The sequence below is a fragment of the Lepidochelys kempii genome, chromosome 9, assembly GCF_965140285.1.
Source record: "Lepidochelys kempii isolate rLepKem1 chromosome 9, rLepKem1.hap1, whole genome shotgun sequence".
NCBI classification, from domain to species: Eukaryota; Metazoa; Chordata; order Testudines; family Cheloniidae; genus Lepidochelys; species Lepidochelys kempii.
In genome coordinates, this window is record NC_136388.1 from 49,423,628 (window position 1) to 49,448,433 (window position 24,806).

Genomic DNA, 24,806 nt, shown 5'->3' on the forward strand with positions numbered 1-24,806 from the left:
CTGTCTGGAGAGATATGGAAGGTTGAGGGTTAATTCTATTACAAATCCATAATGCTTCATTAATGTTCTGAAAGCAGATATATTCAGATTCCCGTTGAGGTATGGGGAGCTGGAGAAACCAGAAATGTAAATTGCACAATTTTTTTTAAAAAAGTTTTGTCAAAACAGGGGAGGGGGAAGGACAGAGCTGTGTTTGAGACCATCCCAATGCTGTGGTACTTCCTTCCACAGAACTCTGACGGACACACTTCTGTCACGTTTTCAGGGTAGGTGGGGGGTGACTAAGCAGAAAGGAAGCTGAGGTCCTTTCTACATTAGTCTGAATTTCCCCCATTCTCTACTGAAGGACCTGGCAGCTCCAACAGCCTTGAGAGAACAGGGGTCACTTCATCACTTATTAGGTGTTCCTGTTCATGGCCGAGGGGGTGGAACTTTGATCACAGGCAATTAATTCTGTGTGGCTCAGACAGAAGTTGGTCCAATAAAATATTACCTCACCCACCTTGTTTCTCTAATATCTTGGGAGCAACAGAGCTACAACAGCACTGCCTACTGCATTTGTAGAAAGCTTCTCACCATTTAGTTGCTGATGTGTAGTCTCAGCTTTAACTTTGCCTGAAAGTTCTTTGTCTCAGAATTTGTGTCATTTTAAAAACAGTCCTATCTTTGGACTGGGGAGTGACAGGGGCCTTTCCTCTTCTCTCCCCAAGGCCCGTGGAAGGGCTGAATCTTCTTCATTCACTTCCTAAGAATTGCATTGGGGAGTCCACCTAGGAGGCTCTTTGGGGCTTCCTTCAATCTCCTATGGATGTTAAGAAGCTCAAAGAATTTTAAACAACCTGTGAAGAGGCTCACAGTTCCACTCCCTGGGAGTCTTACAATGCCCTTCCTACCAAATGGAGTTGGCCCAAGGCCCAGTTGGGGGCAAACTCCGGATTCCAGGTGCCGGAAGACTACACAGCAGGTGCTTGAAGCCCTGCTGCCACTGGAGGGCCCCAGGAGACTAGGTGCCTCATGTAACTGCTTTCAGCTGTGCTTGGTCACAGATGAAGAAACAATTGCATATTACATAAATGGAGAAAACCATCTGATATGAAAGAACTGCTTCCTAAGCTTCTAAAGTTTTATAAGCAATTTACTGTAGGTTTAAAAAAAAGACAGAAAGGAATTGAACTTTGACTGTGTCCTCTTGCAGTATTGTATCTGTGACACATAAGAAAAAGTGTATAAAGGAATAGACTGCAGGCTCAGGAATTGTGTTTTAAGTCATTTTATCTGAGTTTTCACCTGGTAATACAGATTTATTTCCTTTAATTGTGTAACTGATTTTGCCAAAAAAGGCAGAAGGAAATACTAGAGGGGTTAGAAACAATTTAGAGAGGAGAAAACAATGAGCACTTAGGAGAAGGTTCAACAGAAATTAGGGAAGTGGAGAGAGGAGGAAGAATGTAAAAACAGGGATGTGCTGGAGGGAGCTCCCAGGAGCCAATGTTAATACATAGGCACCAGATTGGAGGGAGCTCTGGGATGACATCCTGCCTTTAGCGGTGTTGGCCCTGTCTCTGGAGCTGATTGATTAACCCTTGCCTGAAGTGACTTATCCCCCAGAACTAGGATAAATGATTTGCATGGAACATCTCTCTACGTACAGCTTCGTGGAAGACTGATTTACCATCTGTAAAGTAGCTGTATTCATTCAGTCTGCTTTTTGGCTGTTTTTTGGCTTTCCTCAGCCACGTATTTAATAGAATGCTCCAGGAACGAGTGAGTGGCTTTCTGACAGATATAAAAATAACTTGCTGTATGTCATGGATCACGTACATGGTGTGCTGGAAGACCTGAGCTCCCCATTGCTCTCTATAATTTATATAGTATCTCAGTATGATGTACTTTCCATGCTGTTACTTTTAAATTATGCATGTTAAAATAAAATGTACTTATAATACAGTATGACCTAAAATGACACCGGTCACTTTGTGCAATTGTTACCTCTGGAAGCTGTCTATCACTTCAGTATATTCCAGGCATACAGCTGGTTTTTGACTGAGAATTGGATGAATTTCCAAATCTTGTTTGATTCAGATGTGAATATTGGCAGACTGTTGGCATTAGTGCTTATTGAGTAGGAAGAACTCTATGCAGAGGCTGCTGCTCTAAGTGTTCTGGATCATTTTAGCCATTTTGTGGAGCAATTTCCCAAGTATCATGCAATCAAGTTTGCATTCCACTCCCATTTCCTGCTAATTTGCTTCCTCTAGCCACCTCTTCTCCCTTCCCACTACCTCTGGGCAAGCTGTCCCTTGGTGCCTTAACCCCACTACTACTCCCTCTTACTCCTTCCTTTTCCCTTTCCTGGAGTCCATCTCTTAAGCTTCCTCTACTGACTGCCTCCTTCTCACCAATACAAATCTCCAGCCAATCAAATCTTGATAGCTTGTCTTTCTCTCCAACAGAAGTTGGTCCAGTAAGATATTATCTCACCCGCCTTGTCTCTCTAATATCCTGGGACCCACACGGCTACAACTACACTGCACACCGGCTTCTCACCACCTCATCCGTTAGGTATCCATCACCTTCCTAGTCTCTGCCACTTGCTAGCTTCCTCCCTTCACCCTTTCTCCAATGCCTGTGTGTCCAGCCTGTTGGCTACCACCAACACTGTATCCTAGTGTCCTGGATAGCTTCCTACTCACTTTTTTTCCCCTCTGTCCCCTTCTCTAAGGCCATACCTGGCCCTCCAAGTAAAGTGATCACCTGCTACATTTCAAGGATCTGGTCCAAAGCATAGAGGTTCTAGAGCTTCTCAGTAAAATAGCTGTAAGGACTTTTCAACATGGGAAAAACTTATTTTTCACTAACATGGTTTTCTGAAATGCCTGAATAGTTTTTGCTGAAATTTTCAAAAAACAAATTCAGCTCAGGGCGGACACTTGGCATGGGAAATGTCAGCCCAAGCAGTCTGACAAAGTTGTTTAAAAACAAACACACACACAAACCCTGTAAACAAAAATTGCAAAAGAGGTTACAAAATAATTTGTGGGAGCTGCTGCCATCTCTGCCTAGAATATGGAGAAATATGTATACACTTAAGAGTACACAAATGGATACAATTCACATCATTTACAAGTGCATGCTTTGTATATACTGGTAAAGTTTTTAAAGTGTGTAGAAGTACATATCGGTAAAATATGCCTGGATGTGTGGGATGCAAGTGGGGCCGGTCAAGAAAGACTGAAATAAGGAAAGTCACGTGTAGGGGGTGGGACTAGTCGAGGAGGCAAGAAGTTATCTGAAAAATAATGAGGTCCATTTCTGTCCATCTTGCAAGGCCACTGAAGTTCCTGTACAATCCACAGGAATTACCATCACTGAACAATGCATAAATATTTTTGTAATCCAAGGACATAAAACATTCAAAATAGGGCTGTCAAGTGATTAAAAAAAGAATCTCGATTAACAAAAGTTAATCATGAGTAATGGCAGTATTAATGTCCCTGTTAATAGAATACCTAAATATTTTTGGATGTTTTCTACATTTTCAAATATATTGATTTCATTTACAACACAGAATACAAAGTATACAGTGCTCACTTTATATTATCTTTATTACAAATATTTGCACTGTAAAAAAGAGAAGGAATGGTACTTTTCAATTCACCTAATACAAGTACTGTAGTGCAGGCTCTTAATTGTGAAAATGCAACTTGCAAATGAAGAATTTTTATTTTTGAGTGTAGTTACTTAAAAAAATAATGTAAAACTTTAGAGTCTACAAGTCCACTCTGACCTACAACTTGGTCAGCCAATCAGATTCCGTCACTGGTAAGGGATGGTGGGGCGTGACTGGAAAAGTTTACACATGACTGTCTTACCAACTACTTTGCCCTACAGTATCATTGCAAAAGTTGATCAACTGGAAGTTGTGAATGTTTGTAAATGTCTTGATAAAACCTGGAACACTCCACTTTTACCAGCACTTCAACATCCATCTGTCCTATGCTGGGGACTTAAATAGCCACCACACCTCATGGGGCTGCAGAGAATCTGACAAAAATGGACTGCATCACATAGACTGGACTTCTCTAAATGACCCATATCTCTCTTACATAACCCTAAGCAGTCAGCCACCTTTTTCTCTACACAGTGGAAGCAGGGCTGCTTTCCTGACTGCAGTTGGGTTGCCTCAGCAGGGCTAACTGTTATCAGCCTCCCACGCAGCCAGTACCATCCTCTTCTTGCTCAGATAGAAATGACAATCCCCATAGTAACCACTATCCCTTGATTGCAGTGGATCTGTAGAAGAGCAGAATGGAAAAAAATACTCGGAGCTGACCAATGAGTATGTAGTGTGCATACCATATAATGCCTCTGTAGAAAATGCTTACACTTGCTTCTTCAAAGCAATCTTTAAAGCAGTCATTAAATCCATTCCACATGCCTACCAAGAGACTTATATACCCTACTTAAATGAAGAATAAGCAGAATTTCTGAAGCAGTGTGGGAAATCTGGTGACTCAGAGAAGCAAACCATCTTATTGACAGCCTTAAAATCTTGTCACAAGGAACGTTGGTAAGAAGTTACGGGAAATATGTACACACGGTCTAGCAGGAAATATGGTTACTTAAAGGAATCTTGGTGCAGCACAGAAACCACCATCCACATGTCAGGAAAGGGTCTCCAAATAGCATCACCACATGCCTAACTAATCTAGCAAAAGCCAACAGAAACAAGCCCTTTGAGGAATCAGTAAAGAGGAAATGGAGCTGATACTCAAGGGTGGAACCATTTTGTGAGGAAGACATTGTCCAGCCTTCCTCCACCAAAGAAGTGGAGAAAGCACTGAGCCTCAGGAAAGCAGGAAAAGCAGGTGGCCTTGACAAGACTGTACAAGAAATGCTGCTACATCTTGGTAAGAGGAGCACAAAATGGCTATGTCCTCCAAAAGAACAAGATGCCTAAGATATGGCAGAAAGAAACCAGAAAAGGACCATTCCTTTCCATCTAGCTGCTGTCCAGTATCACTTCTGAGATGTGCTTACAAAATTCTAGAGTGACTATCTTGGCAACAACTCATGCCCATGGTAGGACAGGCTCTGAGTGATGATCAGGCAGGCCACAGACCTAATAGGAGCACTTGTGACCAAGTTCATGCTCTTTACCACTTACATAGAAAGTGGTTTCCAACAGAAGAAGAAGACAGGAGTGGTGTTTCATGACTTGATAGCAGCGTATAATACTATCTGGCACATTGGTCTGCTGGTCAAGATGTCAAAATCTCTGTGGGTTGTAATGGCTATGGAAATGATGCTTCAAAACAGACAAAGTCCAAGTGGTGCTAAGGCAATAAACTGAGCACATGGAGGACCCAGAAGAATGAACTCCCTCAGGGATCTGTTTTTGCCCCAACTTTTTTCAACATATTTACTAATGATCTGCCTCCAACAATCTCAAGGCCATTGAAGTATGTAAATAACATCTGCCTAGCTTCAAGAGACTTCAGAAAGATTGAGGACAACCTGAACTAAGACATGGCAGCCATCGGTGCCTATTGCAAGAAGTGGAGACTTAAGTCTAGAGTGTTAAAGGTAGTGTCGTCATGCTTTCATCTCAATCACACTAATGCTGCCAGAACTCAACATCTTTTTGAATGGAGAGCAACTGGTATGTGACCCAAAGCCAGTATATCTAGGAGTAACTGGAGCTCGCACACTGACCTACAAGGACCACTTCACAAAGGTAGCTCAGAAGATTAAGAGCAGAAATGGCTTTCTAAATAAGCTTGGAAGCTCAACATAGGGAGCTAATGTGCAAGTACTACGCAGCTTGGTACTAGTTCTCCACTACTCAGTGAGAGAATACTGTACACCTGTATTAAACTCTTCCTGAAAGCTAGTTGATGTACAACTGAATCAAACAATAATAGTAATAACAGGCTATGGGTATGTCTACTCTACAAAATTAGATCAATTTTATAGAAGTCGATTTTTAGAAACTGATTTTATACAGTCCGTTGTGTATGTCCACACTAAGCACATTAAGTCGGCGGAGTGCGTCCTCACTACCGTGCCTAGCATCAACTTACAGGGTGGTGCATTGTGGGTAGCTATCCCTCAGTTCCCGCAGTCTCCACTGCCTTTGGAATTCTGGGTTAAGCTCCTAATGTCTGATGGCGCAAACACATTGTCATGGGTGGTTTTAGGTACATGTCATCAGGCCCCCCTCCTTCCATGAAAGCAACGACAGACAATCATTTTGTGCCTTTTTTCCTGGGTTACCTGTGCAGACGCCATATCATGGTAAGCATGGAGCCCACTCAGCTCACCATTACAGTACGTCTCCTCGGTGCTGCTGGCAGACGCGGCACTGCATTGCTACACAGCAGCAGTTCCTTGCCTTTGCGGCAGACGGTGCAGTAAGACTAATAGCCATCGTACGTCTCCTGGGTGCTTCTGGCAGACCTTGGTGAGGTCGATCAGAGCGCCTGGACAGACATGGCTATTCTCCTCTTAGAGCACTGAATGGGAGCCAGAGACTCCAGGTCATTTTCTTCTTTAAGTTTTGTCTCATGGAGATTCAGTCCTGCCTGGAATATCATGCAAGCTGGAGGCTTCTGCCTCAGGCTGCTCTCCCAGCTGGCAGGACTGCCCGGTCACGCCTACACCTTGCTCCCATGGCTCATGAAGCCTGGACAGTATTAAGGAGCAGTTCTACTATAGGCTGAGCAAGTGCATAATGGTGGTAAAATGTGCCTTTGGACGTTTAAAAGCTTGCTGGTACTGTTTGCTGACTAGATCAGACCTCAGCGCAACCAACATTCCCATTGTCATTGCTGCTTGCTGTGTGCTCTGTAATATCTGTGAGAGTAAGGGGGAGACATTTATGTCAGGGTGGGAGGTTAAGGCAAATTGCCTGGCATTCGATTTTGAGCAGCCAGACACCAGGGTGATTAGAAGAGCACAGCAAGGTGCGCTGCGCATCAGAGAGGCTTTGAAAACCAGTTTCATGACTGGCCAGGCTTCGGTGTGACAGTTGTTTGTTTCTCCTTAATGCAAATCCGCCCCCTTTGTTGATTTTAATTCCCTGTAAGCCAGCCACCCTCTCCCCTTCGAAATAAAGTAACTATTGTTTTGAAACCATGCATTCTTTCTTTATTAAATAAAAAAGAGAGAGAGATATCGGACAAGGTAGCCAAGGTGGGGTGGGGGAGGAGGGAAGGACAAGGCCACATTGCTTATTTTAGCCACACTAAAAATCAAACTGTTCGAATGACAGCTTTCTGTTGCTTGGGCCATCCTCTGGAGTGGAGTGCCTGGAGCCTCCCCCTCCACATTGTTGGGCGTCTGGATGAGGAGGCTATGGAACATAGGGAGGAGGGTAGGCGGTTATTCAGTGGATGCAGCTGGGGGGGTCTGTGCTCTTGGCTTTCCTGCAGCCCCAACAGTTGCTTCATCATGTCCGTTTGCTCCCCCATTAGCCTCAGCATCAAGTCCTGGCTCCGCTCTTCGCACTCACTTAATTCTTTCCTGGCCTCTGCCACTGAATGCCTCCATGCATTAAGTTGTGCCCTATCAGTGCGGGAGGATTGCATGAGCTCGGAAAACATGTCATCACAAGTGTGTTTTTTTCCGCCTTCTAATCTGCGATAACCTCAGGGACGGAGGTGATGGGGGGAGCGTAGAAACATTCTACACTCTACTATTCTGGGGGGACTGCATGGTCACCTGTGCTGCTTAGCTCGCCAGGCTGACCAAACAGGGAATGAAATTCAAAAGTTCCCGGGACTTTTCCTGTGTACGTGGCTAGTGCATCAGAGTTCGAAGTGCTGTCCAGAGTGGTCACAATGGAGCACTCTGGGATAGCTCCTGGAGGGCAATACTGTTGATTTGCGTCCGCACTACCCCAAATTCGACCAAGCAAGGTCGATTTTAGCACTACGACCCTCGTCAGGGAGGAGTACAGAAGTCGATTTGAAGAGCCCTTTAGGTCAACAGAATGGGGTTGGTTGTGTGGACGCAGTCATTTTTAAATCGACCTAACATGGCTAAATTCAACCTAACCCCGTAGTGTAGACCAGGCCTATGAGACTAACAAACACCGAATGGCTACCAGTCCTCTCTAATATCTCACCTCCTAACATCAGGTTTTATATTGCTGCAAAGAACCTCCTTCACAAAATCCAAGAGATACCAAAATTGTCACTTTTCATAGATATATGGGTGGGTGGTTGCCTGGCCACTGACTCTTCATCAGATGACCTCTGTGGACTCCTGGTTCATACTGAGAAAGTAGGGCAATCGGCTAGTTATCTTAGGTGCCTGTACATGAATACAAGAAGCCTGGGAAACAAGCAGGAAGAATTGGAAGTCCTGGCACAGTCAAGGAATTATGTATGATGTGTTTGGAATAACAGAGACTTGGTGGGATAATTTGCATGACTGGAGCACTGTCATGGATGGGTATAAACTGTTCAGGAAGGACAGGCGAGGGAGAAAAGATGGAGGAGTTACACTGTATGAAAGAGAGAAGTATGATTGCTCAGAGCTCCAGTATGAAATATTAGTGCCCATCTGGAGAAAAGCCTGTTGAGAGTCTTTGGGTTAAGTTTAGAGGCGAGAGCAGCAAGGGTGATGTCATGGTGGGCATCTGGTATAGACCGCCAGACTGGGAGGATGAGGTAAATGAGACTTTCTTCAGACAACTAACAGAAGTTTTCAGATCACAGGCCCTGGTTCTCATGGGGGACTTCAGTCACCCTGACATCTGCTGGGAGAGCAATACAGCTGTGCACAGACAATCCAGGAAGTTTTTGGAGAATCTTGGAGACAAGTGCTGGACGAGCCAACTAGATGCCATGCTTCTCTTGACCTGCTGCTCACAAACAGGGAAGAATTGGTAGGGAAAGTAGAAGTGGGTGGCAACCTGGGCAGCAGTGACCATGAGATGGTCGAGTTCAGGAACCTGACAAAAGGAAGAAAGGAGAGGAGCACAATATGGACTTCAGAAAAGCAGACTTTGACTCCTTAAGGGAACTGATGGGCAGGATCCCCTGGGAGGCTAATATGAGGGGGAAAGAAGTCCAGGAGAGCTGGCTGTATTTTAAAGAAGCCTTATTGAGGGCGCAGGAACAAACCTCCCGGTGTGCAGAAAGAATAGTAAATATGGCAGGCGACCAGCTTGGCTTAACAGAGAATCGTCGAGGGGCTTAAACGCAGAAAGGAAGCTTACAAGAAGTGGAAACTTGGACAGATGACTAGGGAGGAGTATAAAAGCTGGACATGCACAAGTCCATGGGTCCGGATTTAATGCATCCGAGGGTGCTGAGGGAGTCTGCTGGTGTGATTGCAGAGCCATTGGCCATTATCTTTGAAAACTCATGGAGATCGGGGGATGTCCCGGACAATTGCAAAAAGGCTAATATAGTGCCCATCTTTAAAAAAGGGAAAAAGGAGAATCCAGGAACTACAGACTGGTCAGCCTCACCTCAGTCCCTGGAAAAAGTATGGAGCAGGTCCTCAAGGAATCCATTTTGAAGCACTTGGAGGAGAGGAAGATGATCAGGAACAGTCAACATGGATTCACCAAGGGCAAGTCATGTCTGACCAATTAGATTGCCTTCTATGATGAGATAATTGGCTCTGTGGATATGGGGAAAGCGGTGGACATGATATACCTTGACTTTAGCCAAGCTTTTGATACGGTCTCCCACAGTATTCTTGCCAGCAAGTTAAAGTATGGATTGGATGAGTAGACTATAAGGTGGACAGAAAGCTGACCAGATCGTCCGGCTCAACGGGTAGTGATCAATGGCTTGATGTCTAGTTGGCAGCCAGTATCAAGTGGAGTGCCCCAGGGGTCAGTCCTGGGGCCAGTTTTGTTCAATATCTTCATTAATGATCTGGATGATGGGATGGATTGCACCCTCAGCAAGTTCGCAGATGACTAAGCTGGGGGGAGAGGTAGATACACTGGAGGGTAGGGATAGGGTCCAGAGTGACCTAGACAAATTAAAGTATTGCGCCAAAAGAAATCTGATGAGGTTCAACAAGGACAAGTGCAGAGTCCTGTACTGAAGATGGAAGAATCCCATGCACTGCTACAGGCTGGGAGACCAACTAGCTAAGCAGCAGTTCCCCAGAAAAGGACCTGGGGATTACAGTGGACAAGAAGCTGGATATGAGTCAGCAGGTCTGCCCTTGTTGCTAAGACGGCTAACAGCATATTGGGCTGCATTAGTAGGAGCATTGCCAGCAGATCGAGGGAAGTGATTATTCCCCTCTATTCGGCACTGGTGAGGCCACATCTGGAGTACTGCGTGCGTACAAATTTGGGCCCCCCACTACAGAAAGAATGTGGACAAATTGGAGAGAGTCCTGTGGAGGGCCACAAAAATGATCAGGGGACTGGGGCACATGACTTACGAGGAGAGGCTGAGGGAACTGGGCTTGTTAGTCTGCAGAAGAGAAGAGTGAGGGGGGATTTGATAGCCGCCTTCAACTACTTGAAAGGGGTTTCCAAAGAGGATGGAGCTCGGCTATTCTCGGTGGCAAATGATAGAACAAGAAGCAATGGTCTCAAGTTGCAGTGGAGGTCTAGGTTGGATATTAGGAAACACTATTTCATTAGGAGGGTGGTGAAGCACTGGAATGGGTTACCTAGGGAGGTGGTGGAATCTCCATCCTTAGAGGTTTTTAAGGCCTGACTTGACAAAGCCCTGGCTGGGATGATTTAGTTGGGGTTGTTCCTGCTTTGAGCAAGGGGTTGGACTAGATGACCTCCTGAGGTCTCTTCCAACCCTATTCTTCTATGATGCTATTATTCTATGACTGTTCCAGACCATTTCTATGGTGGACACTGCTACATAGTGATGAGGAGAAAGGGAATGAGCCTCCTCACACAGCCTGATGGGAGGCTGTCTCTGATGCAAGCTCAACTATTTCAGATGAGGGATGGTGAGGTGTGCAGCAAGTGACCACACGTGGGGACTCAGGGACAGGCCTCTGTGTAGTTGGAGTGCAGCTGAGGATGCTGCACACATACTGAATAGTTGCTTGTCCCGTGTTGGCCTGTCAGAAGGACTTTCCAGCTGACCCCAAGGCTATTTAATGGCTAAAACCATGGGATACCTACCTATGGCCTTTTGACTTTTGGCTTGTTTTCTACTTGTACATCTCTTATCTCCCTACTTTGTGTTTTGAAATTTTGACCATATTGTACCACTTATACATTTGCTTAAAAAGAGAGCACTGATATCGCAAATCCAGGGAGCAGATTCAGTATTAGCTACATACTATCTTCATTTCATGTGCATACCTGATGACCTTCAGAGGGGAATGCAAACACAGTATCATAGAACTGGAAGGGACCTTGAGAGGTCTTCTAGTTCAGTCCCCTGCATTCAAGTTAGGACTAAGTATTCTGTAGACCAGTGGTTCTCAAACGTGTTTTTTTCTGCTGACCACTTGAAAATTGGTGAGGGTCTCAGTGGGCCACTTAATGGTCTTTCCGAATGTTGTTTGTACCGTTAGCCAACTATTGTAAAGCGCTTTGGATAAAAGCGCTATATTAATTTTAAAAAAAAAATTTTTGTTCTACAAGTAGAAATACCCAACTCATATTTTAATATCAGTAGTCTTACCTTTCTAATGCGATGTATGTGCCCTCTCTCCCCTGCCGCAGCAGCCCCCAAGCTAGGGCTGGGAAGGAGGGGGAGTCTGTCCCCTGCCACAGCAACCACAGAGTTGAGGCTGGGAAGGAGGGCTGTCTCTCCCTGGCAACCACAGCCCTGGAGCTGGAGAAAGTGGTGTCTTTCTCTGGCCGCTGCAGCCCTGCATGTCCAAAATTCCCCCCACTCCCTGTTCTCACCCCACTGCCCCCTACCCACTATTTCCCCCCAAGGCCACCACCTCACCTTACATGTGTGTCTTCTCCAGGGTCCAGGCACCTAATCAATGGAGTCACGCCTGCACGGCTCCACTAATTAGGTAGGTGGCCCTTCATTCTCTTGTGTGTGGCAACCCAGGCGTGCAGCTTAGAGGGAACTATCCTCGGACCACCTGAATGGAGCTCGCAGACCACTGGTGGGCCACAGACCACAGTTTGAGAACCTCTGATGTAGACCATCCCATACAGATGCTTGTCTAACCTGCTCTTAAAAACCTCCAATGATGGAGATGCCACAATCTCCCTAGGCAATTTATTCCAGTGTACCAACTACCCTGACAGTTAGGAAGTTTTTCTGCGGTCCAACCTAAACCTCCTTTGCTGCAATTTAAGTCCATTGCTTCTTGTCCTGTCCTCAGAGGTTAACAAGAACAGTTTTCTCCCTCCTTTCCTCTTTGTAACAACCTTTTATGTACTTAAAAGCTGTTATGTCCCCCTTCAGTCTTCTCTTCTCCAGTTTTTTCATGGGGAAATACACAAAGCCCAAAAGAGCAACATATGTTCTGTTTCTGCAGCTACAATTGAACTGAAAGTGTTAATTGCATGTAATTCTGTTCGTGGATTGGCATCCTCGTGTACTGATCTCAGGTAACTGGTGCTTTGTGACAACTTCTTGCATCTTGCATGTCTTGAAAGATTCATCTCAGTGCACATCACAGACAGTATCCGTAATCTGATAGAATGATGTATCTGGTGATACTAAAACTGTGAAGCTGTTAACTATAGTGCAAAGTTGTTTTGCGTCAGAGATTTTGCTTATAGCAATCTGACCATTTTTCTGACCATCAGAAGGCATGGCAAATCTGTCCTGGAGAACTGTGACTGATAATGATAGTCTAATGTTGATTTTATGCTAGTTTGGATGGTGCCATTCATTTAAAATGTGCATCAGTTCACATTAACTTCCAGAATGATGCTTGCTTTTGAGCCACTGGAGGTATCTTCCAAAAGACCTTTTTAGCCTGGAGTAATAACGGAAAAAGATTCTTACATGATCCTTAAAGGTCTAGCCCCAGTTATGGAAGCATCATCCTGAGACACATGCGGCTTGCTTGATATTTACAAAATTCTTCATCACAAGGAGCTCGCTGAAAAAGCAGTGCCCCTCAGATGTTGCCTGAAACAGGAAAGTCCTTGGCCTATTGTTGACGTCTAAATATGGTGAGTGTTTTTTTTTTCCTTACTCTGCATTAGCAGAAGGAAATCAGGGCTTGAAGTGCAGGAAAATAACCTCATAGAAGTGCAGCAGAGGCATGAGCAAAGAGTTCCCAGGAGATCTAATCAACTGCAGTCACAGCAAATGCTCTCAGAACCAGAGAGAAAAGAGTTTAAGCTGATTAGAGCCCTTCTGGCAAGCCTGCAACCTGATCCCATTAGTAGGAGACTGCCAGGAAACATCAGCAACTGATACCAGGGCCATAGTTATAGGAAAAATGCCTTAAACATTTATTTCCTTTCAAGGGAAAACTTACAGGCCCTGGAAATCCAAGTAGCCTGTTTGAAGTGAAAGGCTTCTGCTCACTTGTCCAGTGGATCCTTGGGGGCAGTTGCATGCACAGCATGGGAGAAGGGGAGGTCATTTCAACCAAGGAGCACTTGCAGTTCACCCTGGGGAGAAGAGCCATATTTTTCCAGCATTTCTTTAGGAATTGTATATGGGTTAGCAGAGACCATGGAAGTGATTCTTCTCTATCCCTAGCCAATCTCCGTTACGACCTTGAAAAAGTGGAGTACTGAAAGGAAATATTTGTCCTGCTCTTCAATTCATTAGGGGTAGAGAGGACCTTATCGGGGAGCCAGGGCCCTGAGTTTTCGCCTCTTCACCCTGATTCATTTTAAGGATAAGCTTATTGATATCCCTGTGTCAAAAGTTCTGCATCCAGAGTCAGTCCTCTGGAGAGAAGGAGGAGGACACCTTAGCAAATCGGACCTTTATGAAGCTGGTAGCCTTTTTTTTGGGGCGGGGGGGGAGATGGAATCCAATAGGAGCAGAGACAAATTTGAGGGGACCATGCTCTGAGGCTTGTCTCCAGGACTCACTGCACTGACTGCAGGAGGATGATCAAGAAGCAGAGCTAGGGCATCAGGATCTTGCTAAGCATAATCCCCATAATTATAAGGAGCAATCCAAGGACTGCAGTGTGACCATGCAAGCTCATTCAAGAACGTGAGAGTCTCTGGCTTTAGTCTGGCACAAGGAATCCTTGTCCCAAGGGTGCTTCCCTCCATGCAGCTGCAAACAGTGCATTCCTTGGGTGATCCCTCAGGAGAGCGGTAAATCCCTATGGTTCAAGTGCAAGCTCTTGCCCATAGAGCGAGGGTCGGCAACCTTTCAGAAGTGGTGTGCCGAGTCTTCATTTCTTCACTCTAATTTAAGGTTTTGCATGCCAGTAATACATTTTAACATTTTTAGAAGGTCTCTTTCTGTAAGTCTAGAATATATAACTAAACTATTGTATGTAAAGTAAATAAGGTTTTTTAAATGTTTAAGAAGCTTCACTTAAAATTAAATTAAAATGCAGATCTTATCAATTTAGTGTGATCCTTGCCCTTGCTTTTCCTTGCTGAGTTTTCCAGTGTCTGGCATGTATTTGGATACTTTAAGCTGCACACAGGCTTCTGAGTGATCAGTTGTTAACCGGCTCTGAGAGAGACAGGGGACAGATTTCATGTGTGAAAATACCTGTTTGCATTTTCAAATGCTGAAAGCATTGCAAATGCAGTTTTCTTCAAACAGTTAAATTTCACTGGTAGGGATGTCCAGCAGGTCAGAACAGAGGCTCCATGATCTCTCTCGGTAGCTTCAAGTGCACTCCGCAGATCTCCAAACTTTGATGCCCACAATTCTGAGCTTTTTAACTGAATGAGCTGCATTTTGAAATCTTCAACACCCATCAACTGAAGTACAGACAAATTCAAGTCGCTTTTGCTGAACTTTTCAGGTTTAATTAGAAAAGAAAGCATTGGGCCAAATCACCGGAAATCTTAAAATCTGTCAGAAAATTCTGATTCCAGTTCTTGCATGTACATTCTAATCTCAACGTCACATGCAGCGCACTGTTCCACATGGTGTGATAGTGATGTAAGCAGCAAATCAGGACTTAAAATTATCCCAGTACAGTGGCGCTGGAACAATTTTTAAGGTGGGGGTGCTGAGTTGCACACCCTCTTGCCCCTGTCTGCACCCCTCACTGCCCCAGGCTGAGGCTAGTGGGCCACAGCTGGGGGCAGCTGCAGAGCCCCGGGCCAGCGGCCGGGACTCCAGGCCGGCAGCAGAGCCCCCTGGACCGGTTGCAGGGCCCCGGGGCCAACAGCGGGCTGAACAGGGCCGGCGGCCGGAACCCCAACTGGCAACAGAGCCCCTGGGACCAGTGGCCAGGCCCCAGGCAGTGTGAGTGCCACTGAAAATCAGCTTGCATGCCGCAGGTTTCCTGCCCCTGCCATAGAGAGTCACCAACAGCAGAGATGGCATGACTGAGGAGAACAGGATAAGCCAGATGAAAGGAAACAGTCTGCCCCGAGGCTTTTTTGATATTAGCACAGTCCCTGAGGTTTTTTGGCTGATTTCTGACCTACTGAAGCAAAGAATCAGGCATCCTTAGACTCACAGATTATAAATACTGAAGGGACCACTATGATCATCTAGTCAGACTTCTTGGTTAATACAAGCCATAGAACTTGCGTGAATTAAATCCTGTTTGAACTATAGCGTAACTTCTAGTAAAACTTCCAATCTTGATTTCTATATTGCCAGTACTGGAGAATCCAATACAACCTTTGGTAAGTTTTTTCCAATGGTTAATTAGTCACTGCCAAATATTTGTACCTTTTCTTTCGTCTGAAGTTGTCTATCCTCCACTTCCAGCCATCGGATATTGTTATATCTTCATAGGCTAGCTTGAATTGCTCATTCTCAAATGTTTGTTCCCCAGGGAGGTATTTATAGAGTGTAATCAGGTCACTCCTTAGCTTTGTTAAACTAAATAGCTTGAGCTCCTTCAATAGCTCACTCTAAGATATGTTTTCCATTCCTTCAGTCATTCTCATGCCTCTTCTCTGAACCCTCTCTGGTTTTTTGAGGTGTTTCTTGAATTGTGGACACCAGAACTGAACACAGTATTCTAGTAGCAGTCGCACCAGTGCCAAATACAGAGGTAAAATAACCTCTCTATTCCTTATCGATGTTCCCCTGCTTATGCATCCCAGGATAGCATTACATTAGCTCTTTTGGCTACACTGGGATCCTCGTGTTCACCATAACTCCCAAATCCTTTTCAGAGTCACTGCTTCCCAGATTAGTCCCCCATCCTGTAAGTATGGCCTACGTGCTTTGTTCTAAGATGTTTGATCTTACATTTGGCCATACTGAAACACACAGTGTTTGCGCCCAGCTTACCAAGTGATCCAGTTCGCTGTCAGTGATCTATCCCCTTCATTATTTACTATTCCCTCAATTTTTGTCATCTGCAAACTTTCAGTGATTGTTTTCTTCCAGATCATTGATAAAAATGTCAAGTAGTATAGGGCCAAGAACTGATCTCTACAGGACACCTCTAGAAATACACCTGCTCAATTATTATGTTGGGATTTGTCAGTTAGCCACTTTTTAATCCATGTGCTGTATGCCGTATTGATTTTATATTTTTCTAGTGTCTTAATCAAAGTGTTGTGCAGTACCAAGTCAAATGTCTTACAGAAGTTTTAATAGATTATATCAACTAGGGCTGTCAAGCTATTAAAAAAATCATGATTAATCATGCAATTAAAAAAATTAATAGTGTGATTAATTGCACTGTTAAACAATAATACTGTTTATTTAAATATTTTTGGATGTTTTCTACATTATCAAATACATTGATTTCAGTTACAATACAGAATACAAAGTATACAGTGCTCACTTTATATTTATTTTTTATTACAAATCTTGGCATTGTAAAAAACACAAAAGAAATAGTATTTTTCAATTCCCCCATTAGAAATACTGTAATGCAATCTATTTATAATGAAAGTTGAACTTACAAATGTAGAATTATGTACAAAAAACCTGCATTCAAAAACAAAACAATGTAAAACTTTAGAGCCTACAAATCAACTCAGTCCTACTTCTTCAGCTAATTGCTCAGACAAACAAGTTTGTTTACATTTAGGGGAGGTAATGCTGCCAGCTTCTTGTTTACAATGTCACCTGAAAGTGAGAACAGACATTCACGTGGCACTGATGTAGCTGGCCTCACAAGATATTTATGTGCCAAATGCACTAAAGATTCATATGTCCTTTCATGCTTCAACCTCCGTTTCAGAGGACATGCTTCCATGCTGATGATGGGTTCTGCTTGATAATGATTCAAAGCAGTGTAGACCAACACGTTAATTTTCATCATCTGAGTCAGATGCCACCAGCAGAAGGTTGATTTTCTTTTTTGGTGGTTCGGGTTCTGTAGTTTCTGCATCAAACTGTTGCTCTTTTAAGACTTCTGAAAGCATGGTCTACACCTCGTCCCTCTCAGATTTTGGACGGCACTTCAGATTCTTAAAACTTGGGTTGAATGCTGAAGCTATTTTTAGAAATCCCACATTGGTATCTTCTTTGCATTTTGTCAAATCTGCAGTGAAAGTATTCTTAAAATGAACATGTGCTGGGTCATCATCCAAGACTGCTATAACATGAAATATATGGCAGACTGTGGGTAAAACAGAGCAGGAGACGTACTATTCTCCCCCAAGGAGTTCAGTCACAAATTTAATTGATGCATTATTTTTTTAACAAGCATCATCAGCATGAAAGCATGGCCTCTGGAATGGTGACCAAAGCATGAAGGGGCATATGAATGTTTAGTATATCTGGCACGTAAATATCTTGCAATTCCGGCTACAAAAGTGCCATGTGAACGCCTGTTCTCACTTTCAGGTGATATTGTAAATAAGAAGTGGGCAGCGTTATCTCCCGTCAATGTAAACAAACTTGACTGTCTTAGCGATTGGCAGAACAAAAAGTAGAACTGAGTGGACTTGTAGGCTCTAAAGTTTTACACTGTTTTGTTTTTGAGTGGAGTTATGTAACAAAAAAAGTCTACATTGTAAATTGCACTTTCATGATAGAGATTGCACTACAATACTTGTATGAGGTAAATTGAAAAATACTATTTATAATTTTTATAGTGCAAATATTTGTAATAGAAAATAATATAAAGTGAGCACTGTACACTTTTTTCTGTTGTATCTGAAATCAATATATTTGAAAATGTAGAAAAAAATCAAAAAATTTAATACATTTCAATTGGTATTCTATTGTTAACAGTGCAATTAAAACTGCAATTAATCGAGATGAATTTTTTTAATTGCAATTAATTTTTTGAGTCAATCACATGAGTTAACTGTGATTAATCAAAAGCCCTAATATCAACACTATTATCTTTATCAACCAAGCTGTGATCTCATTTTTTTTTAAATCTAGTTTGTTTGACAGGATCTATTTTCATCAATCCATGTTGATTGGCATTAATTATATTATCCTCCTTTAATTTTTTATTAATCTGTCTCAGATCAGCTGTTTCATTATTTTTCCTGTGATCGAGATCAGGCTGACAAGCCTAAAATTAGCCAGGTCATCCAGTTTATCCTTTTAAAATATTGGCATAACATTTGCTTTCTTCCAGTCTTCTGGAATGTCCCGTGTTCCAAGATTTATTGAAAATCAACTTTCACTGTTCAGTGAGCTACTCAATCAGCTCTTTGATAACTCTTGTATGTAAGTTATCTGAACTTGTTGATTTAAAAATGTCATACTGTAATAGCTACTGTTTAACATCCTCATGAGATACTATTGAAATGGAAAGTATTTCATCATAATATGATATGATTGTGATGCTGGCAGACCAGGTGCCAACTCTTGCCAAGGCTTTAGGCATCAGCTGAGCACTCATAAATTCATATCTGGAAACCAGACCAGCTCACCTGTATGTTAGTATTGTTCAAGGGAGGTGTTAGACTCTGTGGAATGCTTGTAAATTAATATATGCAGCAACTTAACTTGTAATATCTGTATCCCTTTGTGACAAAGTGAGAATGTTCTTAATGTTTTCTCTGAATCCTGTGTGGGTACCTCAGTTTCCCCTATGCATTTCTTAAGTATCTAGGTGATGGGATAAGGGTGTGTGATTGTTGCAGAGCCCTGGAGTGCAGGGTTCTGCTCAGAGAATGGCCGACACCCTGTCTCCTGGCAATTGATGGCCCGGGCCCCTCCCCTGCAAGGTGCCAACTGAAGGTGTTGGAGAACAAAGAGATCAGGTGGCCTCCTTGTCCGGGAAAGAGACAAAGGCCGGAAGAGAGGCTGGAGGGAGTTTCAGTTTGGAGCTGGCTGGGGAAACGGAGGGAGGCCCAGAACCAGAGTCTGGGCTCCCTACCCCCCAAGATGGACCTGCTCTTGATGTGTCCTGTTTTCTGTACCTACAAGCTCTGTTATGTCCTTTCTCAGTTGTGCCATTTGGGTCATCTAGTAAACTTTTCTTAAATAATTCCCAATTATCATTCACATTTTTTTATTAAAATCTCTGGGGGTGGGGAGTTTATAGTTTTGTTTTGTTTTTTCATAATTTTTTTTCAGCTTTCTGAAATTGGTCCTTTAAGTAGCAACTACTTTGGTTTGGACTTCATTCTGTTTGCACGTTATAAATTTGTCTCTCAGCTGCAACTGATTTTTAGTTCTGTGATCAATTCCTCTTTATCTGTCAAGATGATGTCTAATACAGAATTTCCTTTAGCTGGCAGGATCACTTTGAGTTAGGAAATTGTCATCTATAATATTTAGAAATTCTGAGGGTGTTGTTATAGTACTGGCTACATGAGACCTCCTGTATATGTTACTCATATTGAAGGCCCCCTATGATCTCTCAGCTTTTTTTCCCTCCTGTGACGAAGTGGGTGTTTTTGACACCTCCACATTATAGATGTGTTTAAGGAGCTGGTCATCCTTGTCCCATTGTAGAACCTTGCCCCCCTCTTTGCAGCTAAGAGCCTGTCTTCCTGATCAGGATGATTAAGGGTCAGTGTACGTGACTGCTTAAGTTGATCTAACTTACATTGCCCAGGGGTGGAAAAAGCCTCACACACACACCCCCCACACCGCCACCAAGCAATGCAAGTTTTGCTCTGTTCACACTGGTACTATGTTGGTGGGAAACCTTCTCCCACCAACATAGCTTCCACTTCTCAGAAGGTGGAGTAATTATGCCAACAGGAGAGCGCTCTCCTGTCGTCATAGTGCATCTTCACCAGATGCACTACAACGGTGCAGCTGTGCCGATGTAGCTCTGTAGTGTAGACTTGCCCTAAGCTACAGGGAGCTATGGCCACTCTGCTTCTGAATGAGAGCATCCACCGGGCTTAATGTGCTTTAATTTATGTACATAGATTTCACCCCTTTAGCTGATTCACCTTAATTTTCCTGAGTGTTCCCATGTAGACATGGCCTTAGTGAAGAAATGAGAAATCCCTGGCCATGATTTGTCAGGAAATCAAAAGATATTTCATGAAAGTGTGAGTTGCAGTCTATATAATTTTATGAAAATATGCTAATGAGTGTGAATATAATGTAACTGGAATATGCTTCATGCAAAAGGCCTCTTGTAAGGTATCATTACAAAGCTTATAATCTACTGAGTGTGGTCATCCTATTTGTATAAATGTATCACTTGTATCTGAAACTAGAAATATGAAATATAACTGTGAGGTCCTATTGTAATTATGCAACGTGTGGGCCATTAATGGTGGTTTGGAATCTTGATGGCTCCCATCAACCAGGACAATTGACTGTGGATGGCTCTCTTTGCTTGCAGGCCTTCCTGTGAGTCATGAAGGCTTGGGGTCTCACAGGACATGTGACCATGTCACCTGGTACTGAAATCCATCCTAAACATGGTGCTTTTCCATTTAAAAGCGGGGGGACACACACACCAAGAGACAAAAGATTCCTGCCTTGTGCCAAAGCTATATAAGGCGGTGGAACAGAACAAAGGAGGCTGCAATCATGAGAAATCCCCTAGCTACCACCTGAGCTGGAACAAGGGCTGTACTGGGGAAAGAATTGTGCCCAAACTAGGAAGGCGTCCAATCTGTGATAGAAGCTTATTGACACATCTCTGAGGGTGAGATTTTATCTGAATTCAGGTTACTTACTGTATTAGGCATAGACTTGTGTGTTTTGTTTTATTTTGTTTGGTAATTTGTTCTGTCTATTACTACTTGGAACCACTTAAATCCTACTTTTTGTATTTAATAAAATCACTTTTTACTTATTAATTAACCCAGAGTGTGTATTAATACTTGGGGGCGGGGGGGAAACAGCTGTGCGTATCTCTCTATCAGTGTTATAGAGGACAAACAATTTATGAGTTTACCCTGTATAAGCTTTATAAAACGGTAAAATGGATTTATTTGGGGTTTGGACCCCATTGGGAGTTGGGCATCTGAGTGTTGGAAACAGGAACACTTCTTAAGCTGTTTTCAGTTAAGCCTGTAGTTTGTGGGATGTGGTTCAGACTTGGGTCTGAGTTTGTAGCCGGCAACCGTGTCTGGCACAACCAGGCAGGGTTCTGGAGTCCCAAACTGCCAGGGGAAACGGCTTAAAGGTAGTCTCAACACATCAGTTGGCAGTTCCCAAGGGGTTTTCTGTGATCCACCCCATCACAGCATCGATGAGCAGAGAGAAGAAAAAAAGTGTTTCCTATTCTCCCTAGACTCTGGTTACTTGTCTGCCTGCCCTTAAGTTATGAGCAGTTTGTCCCAGTTGTCTCTCTGGAAAGTGCTGAGTGCATTATGGGTACTGCATTATTATTAACTAAATGCCAGGAGAACAATCAATATTCACTACATCACGGTGTGTCTCCACTGTAACTCTTAACCTGTCCTGTCTCATCTCACCTGTATTTTATCTTATGTATTAATCACCGCCTCCTGTAACTCATTTTAGTACGTAATTTGTACGGTCAACAATTCTGCTTTAATAAAAAGTGAATAAACTCCCTGTGACAGCATTTTGGGACACACCAATATTTTATGCCTGGGGGAATTCCATGCCAAAAAATTAAAAATTCTGTACACAATATTTTAAATTCTACATATTTTGACAAAATAACACAATATAATCACTCCAGTTTCAGTTATTTTGGTAATTTATTGCAAAATACCTGTCAACAATATAGACAACAGCAAAAAAGATTCCCCCAGGAGAAGAGAGTTAAAGAAATCCCTACAACAACCCAGCTCCAGTTTGGAGGGATGCTGGAGGGGGCCGTGTGGAGCCCCCAGAGCCCAGACTCCTGCACTCCCATCCCCCCAGAGCGTAGCTGCAGGGAACCCCAGACACCAGAACCCCCAGGGCCTTTACTCCCCCCAGCTTCTTTACTGTCCTACCAGGGTGTTACCTGGGGTTCTTTCAACTCAAAGCTCTTGGTAACTTACTCTGTGCGAGGTGGTATCAGGAAATAAATCAGGGGAGACATGGCCGCCCGACCTATAGATGGCTGGCACAAACAGGACAACACAAGAGTGCTTTCACTTAACGCTAAACTTTACTTAGTCTCAAGCACTTATACACACGTCTGTAACAGGTTAGTAAAACGCCCCCAACCCTGGATAATTACCAAAGCAGAGTGTGGCTCTCGAGTGGCACAGCGGCAGCCAATCTGCCGCTGGGGAACACAAGATGCATCCAGAGGGAGAGTCCAGTCCTGAAGAGTCCCACCACCTCAAACTTCCCCCCTTTATTTATACATTAGTAATAGAATGACATGTCCCCTAAAGAAAACTTGTCAAGCAAGCTGTTTCAATGGTCAAGCAAGAGGCTTTCTTCTGATTATTGATTAACCAGGTGTGGATTTTTCCAGAGTTTTCAGCCTTGAGGCCCCAATAGACATTCCTGGGGCACATCCTGCTCTTCTAAGATGCATGTATCAGCAACTTCAACACAATTCTTATCAGGAAGGACATGGGGTCAAGCTGCCCTCTCTGTGGCACCCAAAGACCCCCCTCCCCTCCTGCCTTCGTTAAACTGAGACTGCTGAATGGCCAATTTACAGCCTGCTGACTTGGCTGCTTTTAGCAATAAGCCATAGTGATTTCAGGCACTTTACTGGTTTGCCAAAGTCTTCCTGTACAAGGGGACATGTTGTGGTGCAGCCCTGCCCTTCCTCGCCTTTTGCCAGAGCTGGGTCTTCCAGGCCCTCTCCCATCCCTGAGAGAATGAGGATCAAGCAGAGCATGCAGCCTCCAGCCCAGCCAGGCTGGACATTCCGCTCACTGTGAGCTGGGCTCTGCAGAGTCCTAGTGGCCCCTAGAGGCAGCCAGCGGCTTTGCAGCCCTAATTCTGCAGAGGACATAGGGAATTCTGCAAAATTCTGCGTTGCGCAGTTGTGCAGAATTCCCCCAGGAGTAAATATTTGTACAGGCTGCCAAACTAATCTTATGTTGTTCCTGTAGTCTGTGTAATTGGGTGACTCTAGTATTGACTAACTAGTGCAAAATTAGCAAATCTACCATTATAAATAAATTATTTTGACTTCATCTAACAATCTTACTTCTGCTGTGCAACTAATGCACTCTTGAGTCCTTTTTCTAAAGTTTTTTTTTTTATTAGAATAGATTTTGGACTAGCCAGCAAATGTTTTGGAAGCTTGTCTAACTACTTCCTGTTAGTCTGCTAGGCAAAGTATTTGGAACTTGCCTTTTATACAGACCATTACATGTGATGAGTTGTATCCTGAAATTACCAACAAATCATTTCAGTATTCTTCTTTATATTTAACCTTTCAGCATGAATATTATGGGTTTTCTCTTATTACTTCTATTTTGATTTTATCTATGTAATGTGTTTATGATCTAATTTTATCACAAAATGTAAAGTAAGTTTTTTATCTTAAACATCCATCCTTAACACTCAGCTATACTTTTTCATTCTTTCAAAGAAAAACGGTAGCAACAGTTCTAACCTACCAGCATGCATAAGAGAGCTTCGATGCATTCTAGTGGGATGCAGAGGTGATTGTTTGGTATTTCTGTGCAGAGTTTATCTCCTCTCTCATGAGAACTTTTGTCCTAACTGTAACATTTTTTGCCATTTCCAGACAGCTGTGTGCACCATAGGCTGAACTTCTCCAACATTATATTAAGGCCAGTGGGCCCAATCCTGAGCTAGGCTTTGTTCTGGCTAGACTATCTTCAATAGGAGTTTGCTTGAATATTGGCCACGCTTGTTCTCATCTTAGGCTTTATTTGGGAGACACTGTGATACAAGTTAGTGAGAAGACAAACTGAGTTTATGCTGTTGAGCAAATTTTTAATCTGTAGCTACAGGCAAAGTGGTCCTGCAAAATGAAGGAGTGAAGATTATGTGAGCCAAAGGGTGGGGTTTGACCCTAGCATGATGGTTGCCAGTAAGAAGTCAGGCTTTGATTTTTTTTTACCAGTTTTCCCAAATACATATGGTATTTCTGATTATCTTGTGTCGGAAATATTTCTAAACCCTGACTCCTTTGTCTTTCTTACAAAATGGGAGTAAACAGAGAGCAATAAAATGTAAAAATGTTATGATCTGTATTTTTGTTAATCACAGCTTTTAATTTTTTAACACAGGATCCAGTTTATGGTAGAGGGAAACTTGGAGAAATTCAGGGACTTGTACTGGGGATGCTGGACACATTTAACTATGAGCAAGTAAGTTGTGTGTGCCTCTTCATTCTGCCCATTGCTAAATAAAGGGCCTAACTAGTGTTGCCTAGAAGAGGGGTTTTTCTTTCTTTTCAGTTCATTAATTGTCAGGAACTAACACAGTACTTTTAAAAAAAAAATCAGGTAAATGGAAACCCAGCTT

At 43.2% G+C, this 24,806-nt stretch overlaps 1 protein-coding gene across 5 annotated transcripts in view; it reads left to right on the plus strand.

The window, feature by feature from the left end:
* The window catches only part of VPS8 (VPS8 subunit of CORVET complex), a 224,996-nt gene that overhangs the window by 168,863 nt on the left and 31,327 nt on the right, over positions 1–24,806 (plus strand). For all 5 annotated transcript variants that reach the window (XM_073360260.2, XM_073360261.2, XM_073360262.2 and 2 more), the window contains one exon: positions 24,569–24,649. In XM_073360260.2, the coding sequence (XP_073216361.2) occupies positions 24,569–24,649 (81 nt within the window). The remainder of the gene's footprint in view (positions 1–24,568; positions 24,650–24,806) is intronic.